General features: G+C 37.4%; 1 protein-coding gene across 2 annotated transcripts in view; it reads right to left on the bottom strand.

Annotated features, from left to right (window-relative positions):
- RGS7 (regulator of G protein signaling 7) overlaps window positions 1-18239 on the bottom strand; it is a 211698-nt gene that overhangs the window by 59511 nt on the left and 133948 nt on the right. For both annotated transcript variants that reach the window (XM_041423510.1, XM_041423508.1), the window contains exon 5: window positions 5310-5416. In XM_041423510.1, coding sequence (XP_041279444.1) covers window positions 5310-5416 — 107 coding nt within the window. The remainder of the gene's footprint in view (window positions 1-5309; window positions 5417-18239) is intronic.

Raw genomic sequence — 18239 nt, 5'->3', positions numbered from 1 at the left:
GAAGGAAATATGAAGCAGTTCATCATGAAGAAGTATTAAAGAGGGAACATTTGTCATTTTGCCATGACATCCCACTTACAGCTGAAGGAAGGTGGGTGGTAGAGCGGCTATGGGAAAGTCAAGTACTGTTTATCAGCCCAGGCAGAAATGATGCTGCCAGTTTTTATCAGTATGCTTTTGAGGCACTTAGTTTGATTGTAGGTGTAACTTGAATCAGCAGCCAGAACAAGTCAGGAGCTAGAGAAATAAGGCTTACGTAGCACTGCAAATGTGATTGCAGATACATTTAAGCCTCCAGAACAAAACAGTTACAAAGACCTCCATGCCCTTTAGCCAGAAAACTAGTTTTGCACACAGAAACACATACTGGTCTCTTCAGTTATACACTAATATCATCAGGTAAACCTAACCACACAAATCCATAATCCTGCTGTAATAAAGTCATATGAAACAAAATCCTGTAATATAGCACATATTCCACAATAAACCAACTATCAGCAGTGGCTGCTATGCAGTAAGGAATCCAGTGATAAAGTAAATAGATCTGCTTTGGCTTTACCTCAAAATTAATCAATAACAATATCTGAGCTAATGAAACAACCACTTGTAAAACTCAGTGTTATCCATCAGCTTTTATAAAACATGATTAATTTCTATGCATTAAACTGTATAACCAAGGAGGAAAATCACTAAGCATCTTTCAGCTACCCCTTGTTGATAGTAATAAGAAAAGAGTTGTTGTCTCTGAAGCTGCTCTGTTCTACTCCACAAAATTTTTTAAAATCCAATTACTTGGATGGAGGACGAGTATTCAAATCACTTATAAACCTTTGCATATTACTGCTATTCTTCTCTCAGGCACCAGGGAGTCTTTATAAACAGCAGAAATGAAGCCTCTGCTGAGAAGTGGCTATGCACAATCTCAAATGCTTTGCATGATGGCTGGCAGATTTCACTAGCATTCTGTTTCATATTCATTGCACTTCACAAAAATTATTTCTTGTTAAAGCAAAAGGGTAAGAATGCTAGCCTAGCACTGTCAAGCCCATACAGGAAGCAAGTAGTGCTCCATGGTTAGCTCAGTATAATTAAAAAAGAGGTTGAGGAATTTGGAAACAAGATTTTGGCTCTGTGACTCCTCTTTTCTAATCAAAAAGACGATGAGCATGGAAAGCAGTGTGGGGCAAAGTGTGCCTGAGTTAGGAGTTAAAAAAATCAAAAGTGTCACTGAAGGGGGAGTCAGAAAGTCATATAGATTTAAAATCTTTTTCCCTCAGAAACCTTAACAGAACCTGTATACAGCAAGCCTGACCTGAAAAGATAATGAATTAGTTATCACACCTGCAACTGCCAAAAAAAATCTGCCAAATTCTGCATAATATGACTTGTTTCTTTTTCATTTCTAAAACCTGGCTTCAAATAAAATCCTTCCCTCAAGGCACAGCAGGTGATCCAGAAGAGCTCTGGAGAGTGGCTGAAGAGCTGTGATGTTCAGCCACAGACTCAGAATTCAGAGTGTACAGAGGCTGGTCCAGAACGAGCCAAGAAGAAGCTAGCTCAGTAAGGCTGACCCAGAGAGATGTGTAAAGCAATGTAACTCCACCTGAGACATGAGGTGTCCATAACACTTCACACTCTAAACTATTTTGCAACAAAGATATTTCAAGATCCTTACAGTAATGGCTATACAATTTTATCCCGAATTTTAGGAATGGGAAAACAAACCAGAGTGGTTAAATGCATCTGTCAAGAAAGCATTCCCAGTGGCAGAAGAGGACAAGATATCAAAGTCCATATCTTTGTCTTTCCAAGGTCCATGAATTTGCTGCTATCTTCACTCTTGCTTTCACATGAAACTGTTCCTGTTTTCATACTTTTCCTCAGATATTTTTGTCTTTCATCTTAAAAGGTACAAAACATCAGCAAAACCTAACCCTCATCTCAGAAAATTAATTAATGTTAAATCATGAATTAATCTCATTTAAAAATGGGAGTGCGACTTCCACTAGTCTTGGGTATCCTAGGAGTTTGTTTACAGCCAAAAGATACTGGGAAATGTTATTTTTCACAATTAACATCAGGAGACACTATGCATTCAGGGCTTGTAGAGGAAATTAGCATTTTTTTTGGGGGGGGGGGGTGGTATTACAGAGGCTTACCGGCTGAGAGGGCAAGTCAGGCATTCCTCTTCAAGACGGACATATTATCATTTGTGTGGGCATAAATGAAATGTCTCCATGACTAATACCTGGTCCAGGGAAGATATGTTTCCCAAGATGCAGCTTGCTTTTCTTATTTGGGCCCCTCATATTTATTTGCTCTCAGGTAGAGGAAGATGGTGAGCTCCTTTTTTGGTCACAGGTTTAAATTACCAGGAAAAGGCAATGCAGCTGTTTCTGCTTTTTCATATTGAGTCTAATAAAAAAATTCCTCTCTTAATAAGGCAATTAATATTTATATTCATCTCCTTTGAATTAAATTGATAGCACAGAAACGAACCTAATTAACACCTGAGTAGGTCACTGAATGATCCATAATTTTTTTTAATCTCATATTATTTAAAAAAGCAGATGTAACTATACTCTTACCTCCTGATGGTAATAACTGGAACAGAGTAATAACTGGAAAAGAATAGTTTTTGCCCATAAATGGGCATTTGTCCAAATGAAGCTTAATCTGCACTGCTTTTAGCTATTTCTATACAACAGAAGGTGGTTTAAAACAAGCTAGAGATAATTTTACTCAGGAGGGAATGTGTCACCCTTTTGAGAACAAAACATCAAGCACATGGAGAACATTACTATAGCTAGTCTGTTTTTTGTAGGTTAGGTCTTTGTATTGCAAAGATTTCTCTGCAGATGTGGCTTCTGAACTTTTCAGTGCTGGCAGGTTCATGGTTTTCTCTTTTTATCAAAATATCCAGAAATTTGTGAATCCTGTCCAGTACTAAGAGGGTACTATGTGCAGAGAACATGAACATCTATTCTAGTGTAAAATTCACACATTTGCAGTCAAACTTTCCTCCCCATTTAATATGTTCTCTTCATCTTCTAATTTAGCAGTTCAGAAACAGATTTTATACCAGGTTATTTTGGTGGGGAACGTGGAGATGTAAGCACACAAATTTTGTTGTTATAACTCCAGTTAGCAGTACGTCACCACTATGAATTTTTTCTCATCCTATATATTAACAGCTGAAGTTGCATTGTCACAACAGCAAAGTCACATTGTTGGCAGAGGAATAGCAACACCAAAAAAGGTACCAGAGAACAGCAAACAAGCCAATCACTGCAGATACAGACTGAGCAACACTTGATTAAAGCGCCTTATTTCACATGCACTTGCCAAATAGGTACCAAATTCTTAACTTATGCAAATACACTGAGAAGATTATATAATCTAGCCCTTGCTGAAGCTTTGTGTCCAAATGTAGGCTGTGGACCTCTCTGAGGAAAGCTCACAGCAGGGTAGCTGCAGTACTCTCAGTGGTCCACGGTGCAGCTAATTCTAGTCTGTACTTTGCTTCAGTCAGACTGTCATGCCAGTAGAGGTGCTTATTTCTTAGAGATGGAGGCAGCTGTGCAGAATTCAATGACTAGCACTCCTGAAAGTACTATTCTCCGCCAAATTAAGTCCTTGTATATTTTGTCCTTCTGGACACTGCTTATTCAGACACCAAGCCAAGAACTGGAGCCTCAACCACTTCAGGATTCCTTTCCACTTACCTAATAAACACATCAGCAAGCCCCTTCAACCATGTGCCATCACTCTTCTTTATACTGAGCACTGAGGGGATTGAAGCTTCATGAGCTTAAAAAACCCCTTTTCTTTCAAATAGTCTCTCCAGGATCAAAGGTAACTGTGGATCTAGGGGAGGAGGCTTGGAATGCTTGCTCTTAGTTTTACCCATGTACACATCTAACTTTCTGTTCTGCTGAAGAACAACTTTTTTGCAGTCTGACTCACAAAATATGAAAACTGGATAATATTGTTTGCATGTATGCAATAACTCTCTTCATTGCCAGACTGTGCTGTGCATATTTAATTCTATTCATGCTAAGATTTTGATTTACACAAATATAACAAGTCTTTCTCTTCCCTTACATGGGTTTATGAGACTTGAGCCAAAATATTGGTGAAAGTATTGTAGAGAGATTAATATAATATGATGTTTGAAACTATGACTGGTCTCCAATCACCAGTTTTCTTCTGCATTTGAAAGATCACAATTTCAGTACTATTTTGTTCTTGATGGCTTCTTATTTAAACAATCTTTAAGACAAAGTTTAGACCTGTATATCTTGAAGACAATAGATGTTCTACCAGATGTTTTTTTACTGAGTATTTAATACAGTTAGAAGTAACAGAGAAGAATTAACAAACTCAATTTCATAGTGATAGTCATCATATCATTTCAAAGCAAAAAATATCTAAACAAGAGCTAGGAGCAGCTGTTGGTGATACTGACCAGGAACACCACCTAATAGAAAGAGCAATACAGAACACAGCCACCACTGTCAAAAGTGGCACATGACAAACAAAGTGAATTCTTTCAATTGAATCCATAATCTGGTACTTTGCAGACATATTTGTTTCAAGTCATTAGCAGTATTGTTCTGCAAAATTCTAGCCCTCTAGCCATTATTAGAAAAACAACACTTCTGCTCTCAGGGTCTTATTTTGAAATCTAATGAAATACAACTATGTGGGTTTCTGAATAATATATATGCAAGTGTAGGTAAAGACATATGTACATATTTATGCTTCCAGCTTGTTCTGAACCATCTGCCTGTTTGTTGTATGCAATGGGACTGACAGATCAATATAAAAATGTCTCTGTACTTGCTAGAAGAATACACACTACTCCGATACTACTGATTTACCAGTAAGGAAACTCTCACAAAATAAGAAAAATAAATATTACCTCCGTTATTTATCAGATTTCTGGTATAGACTTGATATTTAAAATATCTCCCCCTTTCTAAATTCAGACTATACTAGGAATGAGAGGCAATAACATAATATAGTTTACTATATTTCAAAAATAGTACATTAATTTATTTCATGAGAGATAGTTCCACATTCAACATTATCACACTTTTATTCCAAATATCAAAAGTCATTATCATCTCAACACTTTGCTGAAAAATTATAAATAAAATCCTTCTACAATTTGTTATTTTTAGGGGAATTTATACTCTTTACCAGGTTATATAAGAAACAAAGTATGATTATATTTGCTATGAACTTATTTGTAAGGTCTTTGAGCCTCCATTTGTGCAAGTCAAGAACATATTGAAAATACTTACCTGGAATCGATAAAAGGTGCCATCATCCTTCAGTGTTAGAACATGGTCGGAGATTGGAAAGAAATAGCCATGTGCTGCCATCAGAGTTCCCAAATGCAGAGCTTCAACTGTTTCAAGGAAAAAAGGAATGATAACCTTAAAAAGTTAAATAACATATTTTCAGCAGTTTAGTTTTGTTGTTAAGACTCACCTGTTATCCTGCAGATAACCACTTTGTTGTCAAAGTCCTACCATCATGAAAGAGCTGTCTTTTTCTGTGTAATATAATGATGCAACCAAAAAAACACTGCACTTAAAAAATAGCTTTTATATATCCCACTTGTAGCTGCAGTTCCACTACTTATATTGACATTAAAAGGTAGCCTTAATGTTCACTCACTTGTTCTGAAGCTGAAAACAGCTATCACCTTTACCTTGATGGTGCACCCTGCTTTTCTTCTTCAGAATAGTTTCTGATTACATGTTAAAATAGTTTATTCCAATTACATGATATCTTTCTCAGTAGCTTTATCAGAGCTACTGTAAAGGATAGAGACTTCCTCAAAACTTTATTACTGGAAAAATAGCAAAGGATGACAGGTTCCTAGAACAGTTGAGGTAGGAAGGTACTTGTGAAGGTCATCTTGTCCAACTCCCTCAATCAAGCAGAGAAACCTTAAGCTACTAGCTGAGGACCTTGTCCAAGTGTTTTTTGAAAACCTCAAAGGAGTGAGACACCACAACCCCTCTGGATAATGCCCAGATTAATATTCATCCTCTAAGAAGTGTTCATTTGTTCCTATTGCCTATCATTTGGCTTTCAGTAATGGCTATCACAGATTTGGCTTGTCCTAACTCTTCAAAACACCACTGCAGCACCCAACCAGAAGTCAAGCATCATCACACAGAAAGAAATTTGAGTCCTGACACCTGTGCTCTTGCTGACAAACACAGAAAGAGATATTCACTTATGTTTCACCCATTATTATTTTCAATGTGAGAAGGCTTATTTATTTACCCATATTTTGTTAGCATCCCAAAAAATTCCCTCCTTCACCCTTTGGTCACCTGAAGACATTGACTCACATAGGAGATACAGGAGAAGCAGAGGGACAAAAGCCAGAAAACATGTGAAAGGAACAAGAAAAGGGATCAGGACAGAACTTAACTGAGAGCACATAACCCTACAGGGTTTATTTGATACCAAATATTTCTTGTCATCCCTGTGTTTACCAAACTGATTCTTGTCCCTCCAGCCAGAACCTGAAATACAACACACCCTCTCTGACAATGAGCTCTCCACCCTCATGTAAAACTCCACAATGATGTTTAGACTTTTCTCAGTTGCAAGCCTACAAGAAATCTCTCTAACAGAAGGAAGGGAGTTGCTTTGTTCCTTGTGCCTGCGGTGTCTGTAAATTCCCGTCCAAACTTTGTCCTAATTATAAAAAGTTTATCTATTGTTGTTATTCATTCATTTCAAGCTGCTAAATATTATCCCTTGAATCAGAGATTTTGAATCAATGCTTTCTGTATTGTGTCAGTCACTGAGATTTCTTTTTATTGTTGAGTTCATATTTGAGCCTTTTAATTTTATTAAGCTTTTCTTTGTTCCTTGTATCTTATCACTATAACTTATCACCAACTCAAAAAATTCTTTTTTTTGCATGTATTATGTACCTTGGTGGAATGAGAGAAAAACAAAGAAGAAATGTGCTGACTTTTCTAGAGAAAGGCTTTCTCAGATAAGGGTGACAGGGAGCTCTGACAAAGACGAGTGCATTCTCTTTTGATTTAACCTACACTAAATTGCCTCCAGATTTTTTTCATTTGATTCCTGGATTCTGAATTGTAATCTTTTTCAAGATCACAAGGAGTTCATATTATTTCCTTTTACCCAGCAATGTTTAGAGCATATCTGGACTAGTTATGACTAACGTGTCCATTGCACTACAAGAAAGACATCAGCAAACTTTGAGTGAGTCAAGCGGTAGGTCCACCAAGATCACTAGGGCTGGAGAATGCACCCTATAAGGAGAGGCTGGAGGAGCTGGGCTTTGTCAGATTGGAAAAAAATAAGGTTTTGGAGGTGTCTAGAAGTACCTTTCCAATACCTGAAAGGAAATTGCAAAATGAGGGAGCCACAATCTTTATGGATTTGCAGGGAAATAAATAAATGAAGAAATAAATAAAAGAGAAAATGGTAATAAACCAAATCAGGTATAGTTCCGACTTTCAGCCAAGCAGCAGGAGTGGCTGCCCAGACACACTGTGTAATCTGTAGCCTTGGAGGGTTTCAAGACCTGAACAGAGATAAAGTCCAGGGCAACATGTTTGACTTTACACTGATTTGAGCAAGGAGTTGGACTAGATTTCTCCTGAGGTCCCTCTCAGCTTGAATTGAATTACAGCTCTGTGGCACTAGATGGGTCAAGCAGAAGTGGAATATAGAAGATTAAAAAGGGATGAAGACAATTGGAGAAGAAACTTTTGAAAGCTCCTGCCAGAACAGCCTATACTCCACGCAAGGCTGAATACAGTAGCAGTAAGAGTTTGTATTTCTCTCACTGACTGATTCACAAAAGCAAGTAGAGAGTCACAATAGCATCCTGTGAAAAAATAGAAAGAGTTACCTACCCTCCTTCAGAAGTCAATTACAGTTATTTAAGGTCTGAATTAGCAGCCTATATCTCTTCTCCAGTTATGTGTGGGGAGTGAGGTGATTATGCTCTTACCTCAAGCAATTTCATTCAGCTGGAATTCACACTAACTCAATGTTAAGGTATATCTTTTCCATTCAGCTACTAAGCCTTAATATGGACATATAAGCTTCTCTTTTTATCTCCTTAACTAATAGACAATTAATTTTAATTTTTAATGGTTGTCAATCCATCTGCTTGTTTCAGAATTACAAGAATATAAATGCATAAATATTCCCTTTTAGTATTCACCTAAGATCCACTGTAGCTCACACTTTGAGTGTTACAAAATTATACCCAGTGAGTAATATCCACAAGTTTGTATTCCTGTCTCACACCAGGCTGGTAGAGGGCTAATACCGATGCTCTCTGTGCAGCAGCAGTGGAACTACAACACAGAAAGAAAACTCAGCTCTCAGGAGGTTTCTAATCTCCAAGCAAGAGGCTGTCCAGTATATTACAGAGGCAACACTTTGATATCCATCTCAATTTGCTGAAATCAGACCGAGAAATAACTACTGTAAGAAGCCAATGAAGTACAACAGTAGTATTTAGGAAACAAATCCATGAGCTTGAAAAGGAAAATCAAGCCAGCAACAGACTAATCTGACATGCCTAAATTCCTAGAATTCAAATACAGACAGCTTCTATATCTTCATTCCTGCATATGAAGTTAGAGGATTTTCACTTAAGAAGCACATTTCATCTGGAAAAATGGCAAATGTAGGTTGGGAACATCAAAAACATCTATGAAGTTCATTAGATAAGATGAAAAAAGAAGTCTGAAAGAAATGTTTTTAGACATACTGGTTGCCAGGTAGATAATGTTTATTTGTATTCAGAATACTGTCGGTTTCTCTGGGTCTGGATTGAAGACACTTGAGACAGTAGTTCATGTTCAGACTCAAGTGTTTATTACTTCTTATGAGTAAAACAGGTAGTTTAAGTTCAGCAGCTTTTTATTAGAAGGCACAAAATGGCTAACAATCTCTTGTTACAAGGTCTTTTAAGACTAAACTATCCAATTAAGAACTGACATCTAGAGTATTTTCCCCTTTAACCCAATAACTGATCCCAAAGAGCCCGCAATGCGGATTTTTCTGGCCAACTAGAAAATGCCACCCAAAGGCATAAAGAAGAAGGAAGAAGAAGCATGAAAAAGAAACCCAGGACAACCCCCTGTGCCCTCCATCTTGTTTCCATCCACAACATACTAAAAAACCCAAAACCTAAATTTCTCACCAAGTGATACACCTACACTACTCTCTATAATCCATTTCCCACTTTTGTGGATTCTAATCTATCTTGAAGTCTAGAAAACGTTCTCCATGAATGAAGGTCAAAGTTAGTGCTCTCCTGGGGGTCAGGGCACCCCAGAGCAGACAGAGAAATATTCCCCATACCCTTGGTTTCCACAGAATACAAACCCAAAAAATTGGAGGAACAGAAGAAAAGAAAAAAAAAACCCTGGATTTTTAGATGGCAAGTGTACACAGATGCACACAGAAATGTGATATCTACACAACTATTATTTCGCAGTCCTCAGTCACTATGTATAAAAAACACAGAGCAAAAACAAAATCCGCAGTCACACCCAGATAGCCTCGCTGAGAAGGCATAATTCAAATGGCAGTCAGCTGCTACACAGGGAATACAAACTGCAGCCAAAGATGCCTTGTAAAAAATCTGAGGAAGACAAAGCTTCTGAAGGTATAAGCGGTAAAATGGAGTAGACTTTGGCTTCCTCAACTCGACACCTTCTTTTGAAGATATCAATTATCTGATTTAAGGTTCCAGATATTTCCTAGTAATTAAACTGTGGAAAAGTGGAGCGGCACATTCAAAAAACAAATTTACCCAAATCACTGTTTTAATTTTTATAGGTATAAATAGGAAAGTGTTGGGAGAAACAACAGCTAATGGAAGAAGAATTCCTCAGGTGAAAGACAGAAATGCATCTTTATGAGCCTGTTGCAATTCAGCAGGATACAAAATATTTTATATAAAATCAAAATACTACTTTTGGTGTAGGTTTGATTCTTAATGTGTAAAATATTGCTGGGCTAAAAGCTCAGAAAAAACTAAAAATTCCATGGTTCACTTTGCTGTTGAACTTTATTTAGTTGAGTGGGTGAAGTGAGCAACACGTGTACATAGATTGATTAGAAATCATTTCTGTGAGACAAAATATTTCCCACCATCTGCTGTGCCATTACAAGACAGTGATCTTGACAGATTAAATGTCAGTCACTTTTAATACACTTTGTTATACCAGAGTCAGATATTTTCAATGCTTTGGGACAATGTAATCTGACAAAACCAAAGGAATTAAAAACATACCCTAGTGGCTGAGTTTTGACTTTATTTTCTTTTTAAACATAGTGCAGTTTTCTTCTTACTGTATTGCATGGATTGCTGACAGTTTGTTCATCTTAAATTGCAGGGTATGATATTGGCAGAACAAGTTGTTTCTTATGATATGTCCACAGGAGGGAATTAAAGGAAGAACAAAGGAAGAACAGAAATTCTTTGTTTTTCTTTGGAATAAAGATGTGTCTGTCCTTTGAAAGCCCTTAAAGGATATGTTTTCATTGATTAGTGTGAATTCATTTTTTTTCTTACACATCTCAGGTCTATCTGTGATGTGGTATCTATATTTATTTTTACTCTGAAGTTCATAAAACACTTTATGCTATCACACCGGTATAGTCTTGCAACATCTGAAGCACCTTGCAGTAATCTCTGAGGGGGTGAGGAAAGAAAAATAGAGTATTTTCCAATTGTGCTCCACTTTCAAAAGTCCTTTTCTGGAGTCTGTTTTATGTTCTGTGTGGAAAGATTTCCTACAAGGAACACGACTTTGTGCATTTTGCATCCTTAAAATTGCTTTATGATGTAAAAAGCAGTGAAAACCCCAAACTTCCCAGTTCTCATATATTTTTAGGATCAAAAACTATTAAACAAATGAAAACCTCCCTTTCCATGAAACAATAAAGTGTTTGGTATTCTGGGTTATTTGACAAATCTAAAATCCATCACAGTACTGAAGTGCACAGCTAAGCCACACAGCAGCCTGGAAAAAGAATTAATGAGTCAGAACTTCACAAGCACACATTCATTGTAAGTGTCTAATGCCAAGACTTTATCACTTACTCTCACCTCACTCCTGCTGTCATTTCATTGCCAGTGTGAACACAAGCTGCAAAGGATTAGGGTAATAAAATACAACCTGCTTCTCAAGCTGACATAAAGCGTAGGAGAGACTCACTGTCTCGGCCTGACTTTGGTGTTTAAAGAGGAGAAGATAAACCAGATAGAAACATTCTTGAACACCCACAACACTGTAAACCACTCTCTTTTATCCCATCTGAAGGACTGAATTTTTAAGGGGAGCAGCAATTGGTGTGAGTCATTTCAAGGAGGATAAACCCAGTGGTGAAGGAAGAGGCACTATTTACCCAAACACAATTAAAACGAGATTCATACTTAATTTCAAGATAACAATCACAAACCACATTATCTATGAACAAAGCATCTTAACTAAATAGGTAGGATTTTTCTTGTGCTAGACTGTGTCTGCTGATGCCATCAATAGGGCAGAGGCTTTGGCAGGAGCTCAGCGGGTAAGGAGGAAAACCTATCAAAGATGGGCTATGAGTCGTCATCTGCCCAAGGAATGGTAATTTCCACCCTCACAGTCTGAGATGATGTGCATCATTGTTCTCAAGTCTAGGAACAATGATGCACACCTGAAACATCAACTACTTTCTTCGCAAAAATATGCAGCAAAACAGGCACTGTGACAATGATGAAAGACAGCTGGGTCTTCCTGCATCCTCCCCTTTCTGCCCCTGTCTCTGATGGGCAGTGTGGTTTGCCCTAAGATAAGAACAGCAGGTGGGTATTTCAGGGGGAATTTCTGGATGCTCACATGATTAGTGTATTCCAGCGATGGGGAAATGAGATGCTTGTGAGTGACTTTCATCTACATCAGCCTGCGAGAGGGTGCAAAATGCTTTTGGAGACTGGTCAAACTGGGCAAACTGGTCTTCCAAGGCTGGACACAGTTTCTGGGTAGAAACTCCCCCCAGCAGATATTCTGAAAGAGTACATCCAGCCCAAAGGTGAAGAACACTTTAGGATGGGTGACTAAAATGCACTAAATCCAGTCAAAAGCAGAGATAAAATCCTGGAGTAGCAACATTTATGCTTTGTTGCTTTGTAGTTGTGAATTCTGCAAAGCCAAAGACTGCAAACCTGTACATTTCTAGCTGCACCTCCTTATATTATACGCCTTTAAAAATCAAATGTTGACCAAATCTGAGACTAAGTAGACTCAGCTGCATCCAGGCTTGTCCGAGAAGTTTAAAAAGTAGGAGCATCTTACTGGCTCAACAAGAAGGACCACAGCCTGATTATACTAATCCACTGTAGTGGATGACACAGCTGGTATTTAAATATTGCATTGGCAAGATTTAGATACTGCATTAGCAATAAATCTGGTCATAATCATCTACATAATCACAATGTCCTACTTTTCATGCCTGATTAAGAACATTTTCTTGATTACTCTGCTATAGGGACACTTGCCTTATGTGCTCATAGAATGTGGGTGAATGGGGGGACTGACCTAAATCTGAAAACTTTTATCCAGATAAGATCAACAGAAGATATCTCACCATCAAAGACTGAAGTAAAGGGGAAGTTGGCCCACAGTTTCTGAAAAGAACAAAACAAAAATAAAGCAAAACACCTTTATTCGCTCACAGGAAAGGAAAAAAAAAAAAGAAATTATCACATTGGAGGGGGGAAAAAGTAGTCCTTGAAAAAGAAGCTGCATCTCCCAGCTAGAAACATACAAACCCTCAATTTTATAACTTTTTAAGTATTACCTGTTAATTTTCTTATGTGATTGTTTCCCACTGCATTTCAGCTCACTACATATTAACTGCTATGTCCTATTAAAGTCTGCTTTTATTCTCTTAATAAATTTGTATCTTGAAAAGCAGATGCCTGAGATGTCAAAATGCAATGACTTGAGGTGATAACCAAAGCTTTCTTGTTATCAAAAAATAAAAAGAAAAAAAAATTTGAAGTCGCAACATTAGGTGTCAAGAAACAGACAAACGAGGAGTGAGGTGCTGGCATTGAGCAGTGCTATAACTTCACCTCTGGAATATTTGTTTGTGGTGTTTGTTTAACAAACTGGAAACGCGCTGCTACAGAGGCTGGAAGAAATCCATCCAAGCTGTAACCAACAGGTAGACTTAATTACCAGACAAAACCGAACATGGCACAAATTGGTAACTAGATTTTGTCACAGTTCATCCAGTATGCAGTCACGAAAAGCAGCCTGAAAATGTTTAGAATTGCCTTCATAGTTTCCCTGTCATCTCCAGCCTCAATTTTTTAAAGTACCTATCAATATCACACCAGCAATCGGGCCTTCCATTGGTGGAATCTAGTGCTGTACAAATGAAAGTCAGCATTTATTAAACTTCTCCTCTATTTTCACTATTACTACTCTTTGATCTTTTCTATTTTCAGTTTTGTAGAAATTACAGACTTTTTGCTCTTCTATCACTGATATCTGTTGTCTCTTCAAATCAAAATGATAGAAGGGTGAATTCCAAACTCCTTTGAAGTATGGGTTTCCTGTTTTTCCTTCTGGGTCTTCCTCTAAAACTGCAACTTTTTGGTTTAAGCTTTGATTCCCATGCTTCTCTAAGGCAAAATAGAGGAAATCAAAATCTGTGTGTCTTGTTTTCCCTAATGACTCTCTGAACTTATCTCTGTAAGATATTTCTGAACACTTCACTCATTCCCTCCTCCAGTGTGAAACTCTGAGCTAATATTTAAAGTCATATAAAGTGCACCCTTCTGAGCAAACCTGCTAAAGACAAAAACCAAAATTTTACAAAAATTCCAATTACTGCAAATACACTACTTTCGAGAATTCCTTCAGATGAAATCTTGCTCCACAGTTTCAAGCATCTGTAAAAGACCCAAAATACTGGGCATAGACTACTTCTGCTCAGTATTACAATTATTATGCTATTATTTCAGGGGTTTTTGTATACTCTTTGCCAGTCACTGCTAGCACACCAGATCTTACTACTTTTCTCGCCCCCAGTGGCTGAATCTACAGATACGTGACGAAATTATTTGGCTGCAAATGTTCAGTGGGGAAGCATGTGATTCATTCTCCACATGACACCCAAGAATTTGTGCATGTTAGTATCAGCCAGGAAAGGTACTTTACATCACAGTTCCCTTTGACACGGTGCTTTCCCGGCCACAGCACAGCACCATTGCTTCTTCCCTTCTTTGACACGCTCAAAGGAAGGCACAACTGCCCACTCAGTCAGCTCTGCTTGGACACCACAAGCACTGGAGCATTTAGAAAAGCACATTCCAGGCACATGACCAATAGGCACTGCCACAGACAGCTTTATATCTGGGATGGGGTTTGAAAGGAGGACACCTGTCTTTAAGGTTTGGCAGATGTGGGGCGTGTGAATAACTAGTGTGGTTGATGCACCACTTGGATTCGTGTCTAACAAATACAAAACATAAGTGCAGGCATTTTCAGTGCACAAAATATTTGTTCAGAAAGATAACATTTGTACAGAAGATAATATTGTTGAATCAGAGGGACATCAGCTAGCAGGGAGGTTGTGAAGTTGGGTGAGGGAAGAAATAGGTAGCACTGACTCTCACAGTGATTACTATTGGTCAAGATGAATCATGACACTTTTTTTAGTCTCTACGTCTGTTGTGATATGAATTGCTATTGCACCAACCACTAACTTTGTGTCATTGTCATGCATTGCTATCATAATCACAAAACACCCACTTATGACCAAGCAGTTCAGAAAATACAAAGAACACACAGCAGCCACAGCTAGAAAAATAACTGCCTCTTTTACTGCACTCAATTCTAAAAAGAAAACAATTCTCTTTATAACATTTTTCATACATCCAGCAAACTGAGAGCATAAAATACTGAAAATAATGTACTTTTTTTTTTTTTTTCTGTGGGAAGTGTTGTGATTTTTAAAGTCCACGAGGATTTAACAGCTTTACAAGTAAATTGGTGTCATTGAGACACACATCAAGAAAAAATGCCATCAAAGCTCAGGAAGGGTAACAACAAAGAATGTGGAGGTGGCTTTTCTGAAGAACAACATGCCACTTCCTATGTGATCAGATTCAGTTATCTGGGATGCACATACACAAGAATCCCCAAGGTAGTTATTACAAACAGGATCACTTTTTGAGAGTTTTCTTAGTGAAATTTCTAATGTTGCAAAATCTATTTTATACCATCCTTGTTCCTATTATCATAACTCCCACTCCTAGTGCTCACTTCTCCCCTTTGCAATGGATTTACACAGATAATTATAGAGAACTATCAGTTCAGCCAAACTCTGCTATTAAAAATAAAGAAATACTGACAGATATTAACCAGCAAAAACAGCTCAGTGAAAACTCTTTCATAAGTGCCTTTTTTCCCACAAAAAGAGAAGCCTCAATGAATGACCTATTTCTTCTCTAGTAACAGAATCTAAATGTAGAAGGAAGAGATGGGACTGATGAGAACACCAGTAGCAAAAACTATCAAAGTCTTTAAAATAAATTGATAAAATGAACAGAAGTATCTGGTTCAAAATAATGGTCAATCTGTGTTTTATGGCAAGTTAAATATTAAATGGCTGAACTGTTAGCCATAGTGTGCCACTTATAATTTAATTATCCTCAGTACCGAAGGAAAAAAGTTGAAAGATATGTCCTTAGGTTTTAGAAAGACATCCAGGGGAAATATGAGGGGAAAAAAGAATGTACAAAACAGACACTCATATAGACAACACATTAGGGACTATAATAAAGGATAGAAGGAATGAAAATAAAGATAAATGCAACAAAAAGGGAAGATTCAGGATGATATTTGTTGCTGGATACATCTCACAACTCTGTGAGTGTTTCTATGTGGACATAGAGAACATTCAAGGTTATGAAAATCTGGTTGACATATTATCTTGGATTCCCAGGGAGCTCTTGTCATGATTCTGTCAAATGTTTTCTAAAGGTATTAAGCAGATCATGAGAAAAGCAATAGGTAGAAAGGAGGGAATAAAGGTTAGGCACAGCAGGTCAGTTATTGCACTAAATTGTGCAATATTACACTGAAATAATAATATTACACTGAAGTGGGGTAACCACAGTAACTGTTTAATAGGTCCTGGACTGTTCAGGATAATCCTAAATTATCTACAGAAGGGTGTGAATGATGAAATTACATCAGATATAAAATTTACTGAAAGTATAACATTACTGAAGTCAGCAAAAAGTGAGTTGTGAGGAGATAATGTAAAACTACATGATCCTGATTCATTATACAACAAAACAACATTGAAAAGGAATTTTGATAAATACTAAACATTTTAGATATGAACCTTCCCAATTGTACATGCCCAGTAAGTGGCTGCTAGGTAACTGCTGCTGCTCAGGGTGAACTAGAGGTGTTTTTCTGAGCCTACACTGCAAGAAAGATTTTGAGGTGCTGGAGCATGTCCAGAGAAAAGCACCAGAGCTGGTGAAGGGTCTGGAGCACAAGTCCTATGAAGAGTGGCTGAGGGAGCTGGGGGTGTTGAGCCTGGAGATAAAGAGTATTAGAGTGACCTTATCACTCTGTGCAACTGCCTGAAAGGTGGCTGCAGTCAGGGGTGGGCCAGCTTCTTCCTCCAAGTAACAACCAACTAACAAGCAAATAATCTCAAATTACACAAGGCGGGATTTTGACTGGAAACACTTTTTCACAGAAAGGGTTGTCAATTGGAGCAGGTTGCCCAGGTAAGTATTGATTCACCATCTCCAGAGGTATTTAAAAGATGCATAGATGTGGAACTTAGGGACATGGTTTAGTGATGGATTTGGCAATGCTGGATTAATGGTTGCACACAATGATCTTAGAGGTCTTTTCAAACTATAATGAGTTGGTTCCTATGATTTGGTTCCACGGTTACCATGCTATAGTAGCCGCTTCTTATATTTTTTGTGTTTTTTTTTTTTTTATTCATGCTAGAGATTATATTTGATGACATAAATAATTCCAAAATTTCAAGAGGCAGATATTTAACATTTCTGATAAGCTTAAAGGCTATTAAAAGGTTAAGTTTTCCAGTTTATAAAGTAGATATTATGAAGTATTATAATAAGAAGCATTATAAAGTAGATAGTAATTAGGAAGCAAATTTTCAAAAGGGAGTGTAAACTACTTGTAACAATTTCTGCATGGCTAACTGAGGTGAATAGAGTCTTTTTATGATTTTTTTTAATTAATTTAAGCCTCAGACTTAGTGAGAAAAGTAGTTTTCTAGCACCTATAAAAATAAAATTCTATTGACACTAGATATTTTATACTTTGTGGTTCCAAGGGTTCTGGAGACAAATGCAGTCTTGCAGCTACAAAACCAGAGTCAACATGGCTCTCGTCATCCACTCCACAACACAAACAATTAAAATCCTGATAATTTGTGGAATTTGAGTAGATGACTGCATGAAACAGTGAAATTTGAAAAAGGGAGAAACATTAGAGGAAGAACATTTGAATGTAGAAGAACACATGGATTAGATCCAACCACCAAACATAAAGAAATGAGAACCAGAAGATTCCATGCAGCAAAATTGGTGTGAACCATGGAGATTAACAAAGGGAGAGGAGAGGAGAGGAGAGGAGAGGAGAGGAGATATTGAAAAAAATGACCGAGTGCCTAGGGAATATTAATCTGTCCAAGATGAAATGGCAAGCAATGTCCTTGCGCAGTAAATGTTGGACTGTCACTGTGCCCCTGTGTGTAGAGCAGTATTTCTCTTATTGTGCTGCAAAAAAAAAAAAAAACCTTAAAATACTCCTTAGGTCAATTATTAACAAAATCAAGAGAAAGCCTCACACTAACCTTCTAGTCATCAAATACTACATATGACATGTAAATATCAAAACATTTTTGTTTACTTGACTATAAATAGCTGCAGCAGCTGTCAGCAAGATGAAATAGGATTTCAACTCCTTTTATTCAATTAAATTGGCCAGATTTAAAATCTCACTTCCACCTACTTGCATTTTCCATTACTATGTAACACAGTTCTTTGGCAAACAAGGAAGCAGAAATCTAATGAAGTCTCTAGACAGTTATTTAGCTGCTTTTAATTAATTATGCCAGTGTGAATTGGGAATTAGTAAATGTTCTTC

The sequence above is a fragment of the Onychostruthus taczanowskii genome, unplaced genomic scaffold (genome assembly GCF_017590055.1).
Source record: "Onychostruthus taczanowskii isolate IOZ18803 unplaced genomic scaffold, ASM1759005v1 scaffold78, whole genome shotgun sequence".
Classification (NCBI taxonomy): domain Eukaryota; kingdom Metazoa; phylum Chordata; class Aves; order Passeriformes; family Passeridae; genus Onychostruthus; species Onychostruthus taczanowskii.
This window is presented reverse-complemented; position numbering and strand designations above follow the sequence as displayed.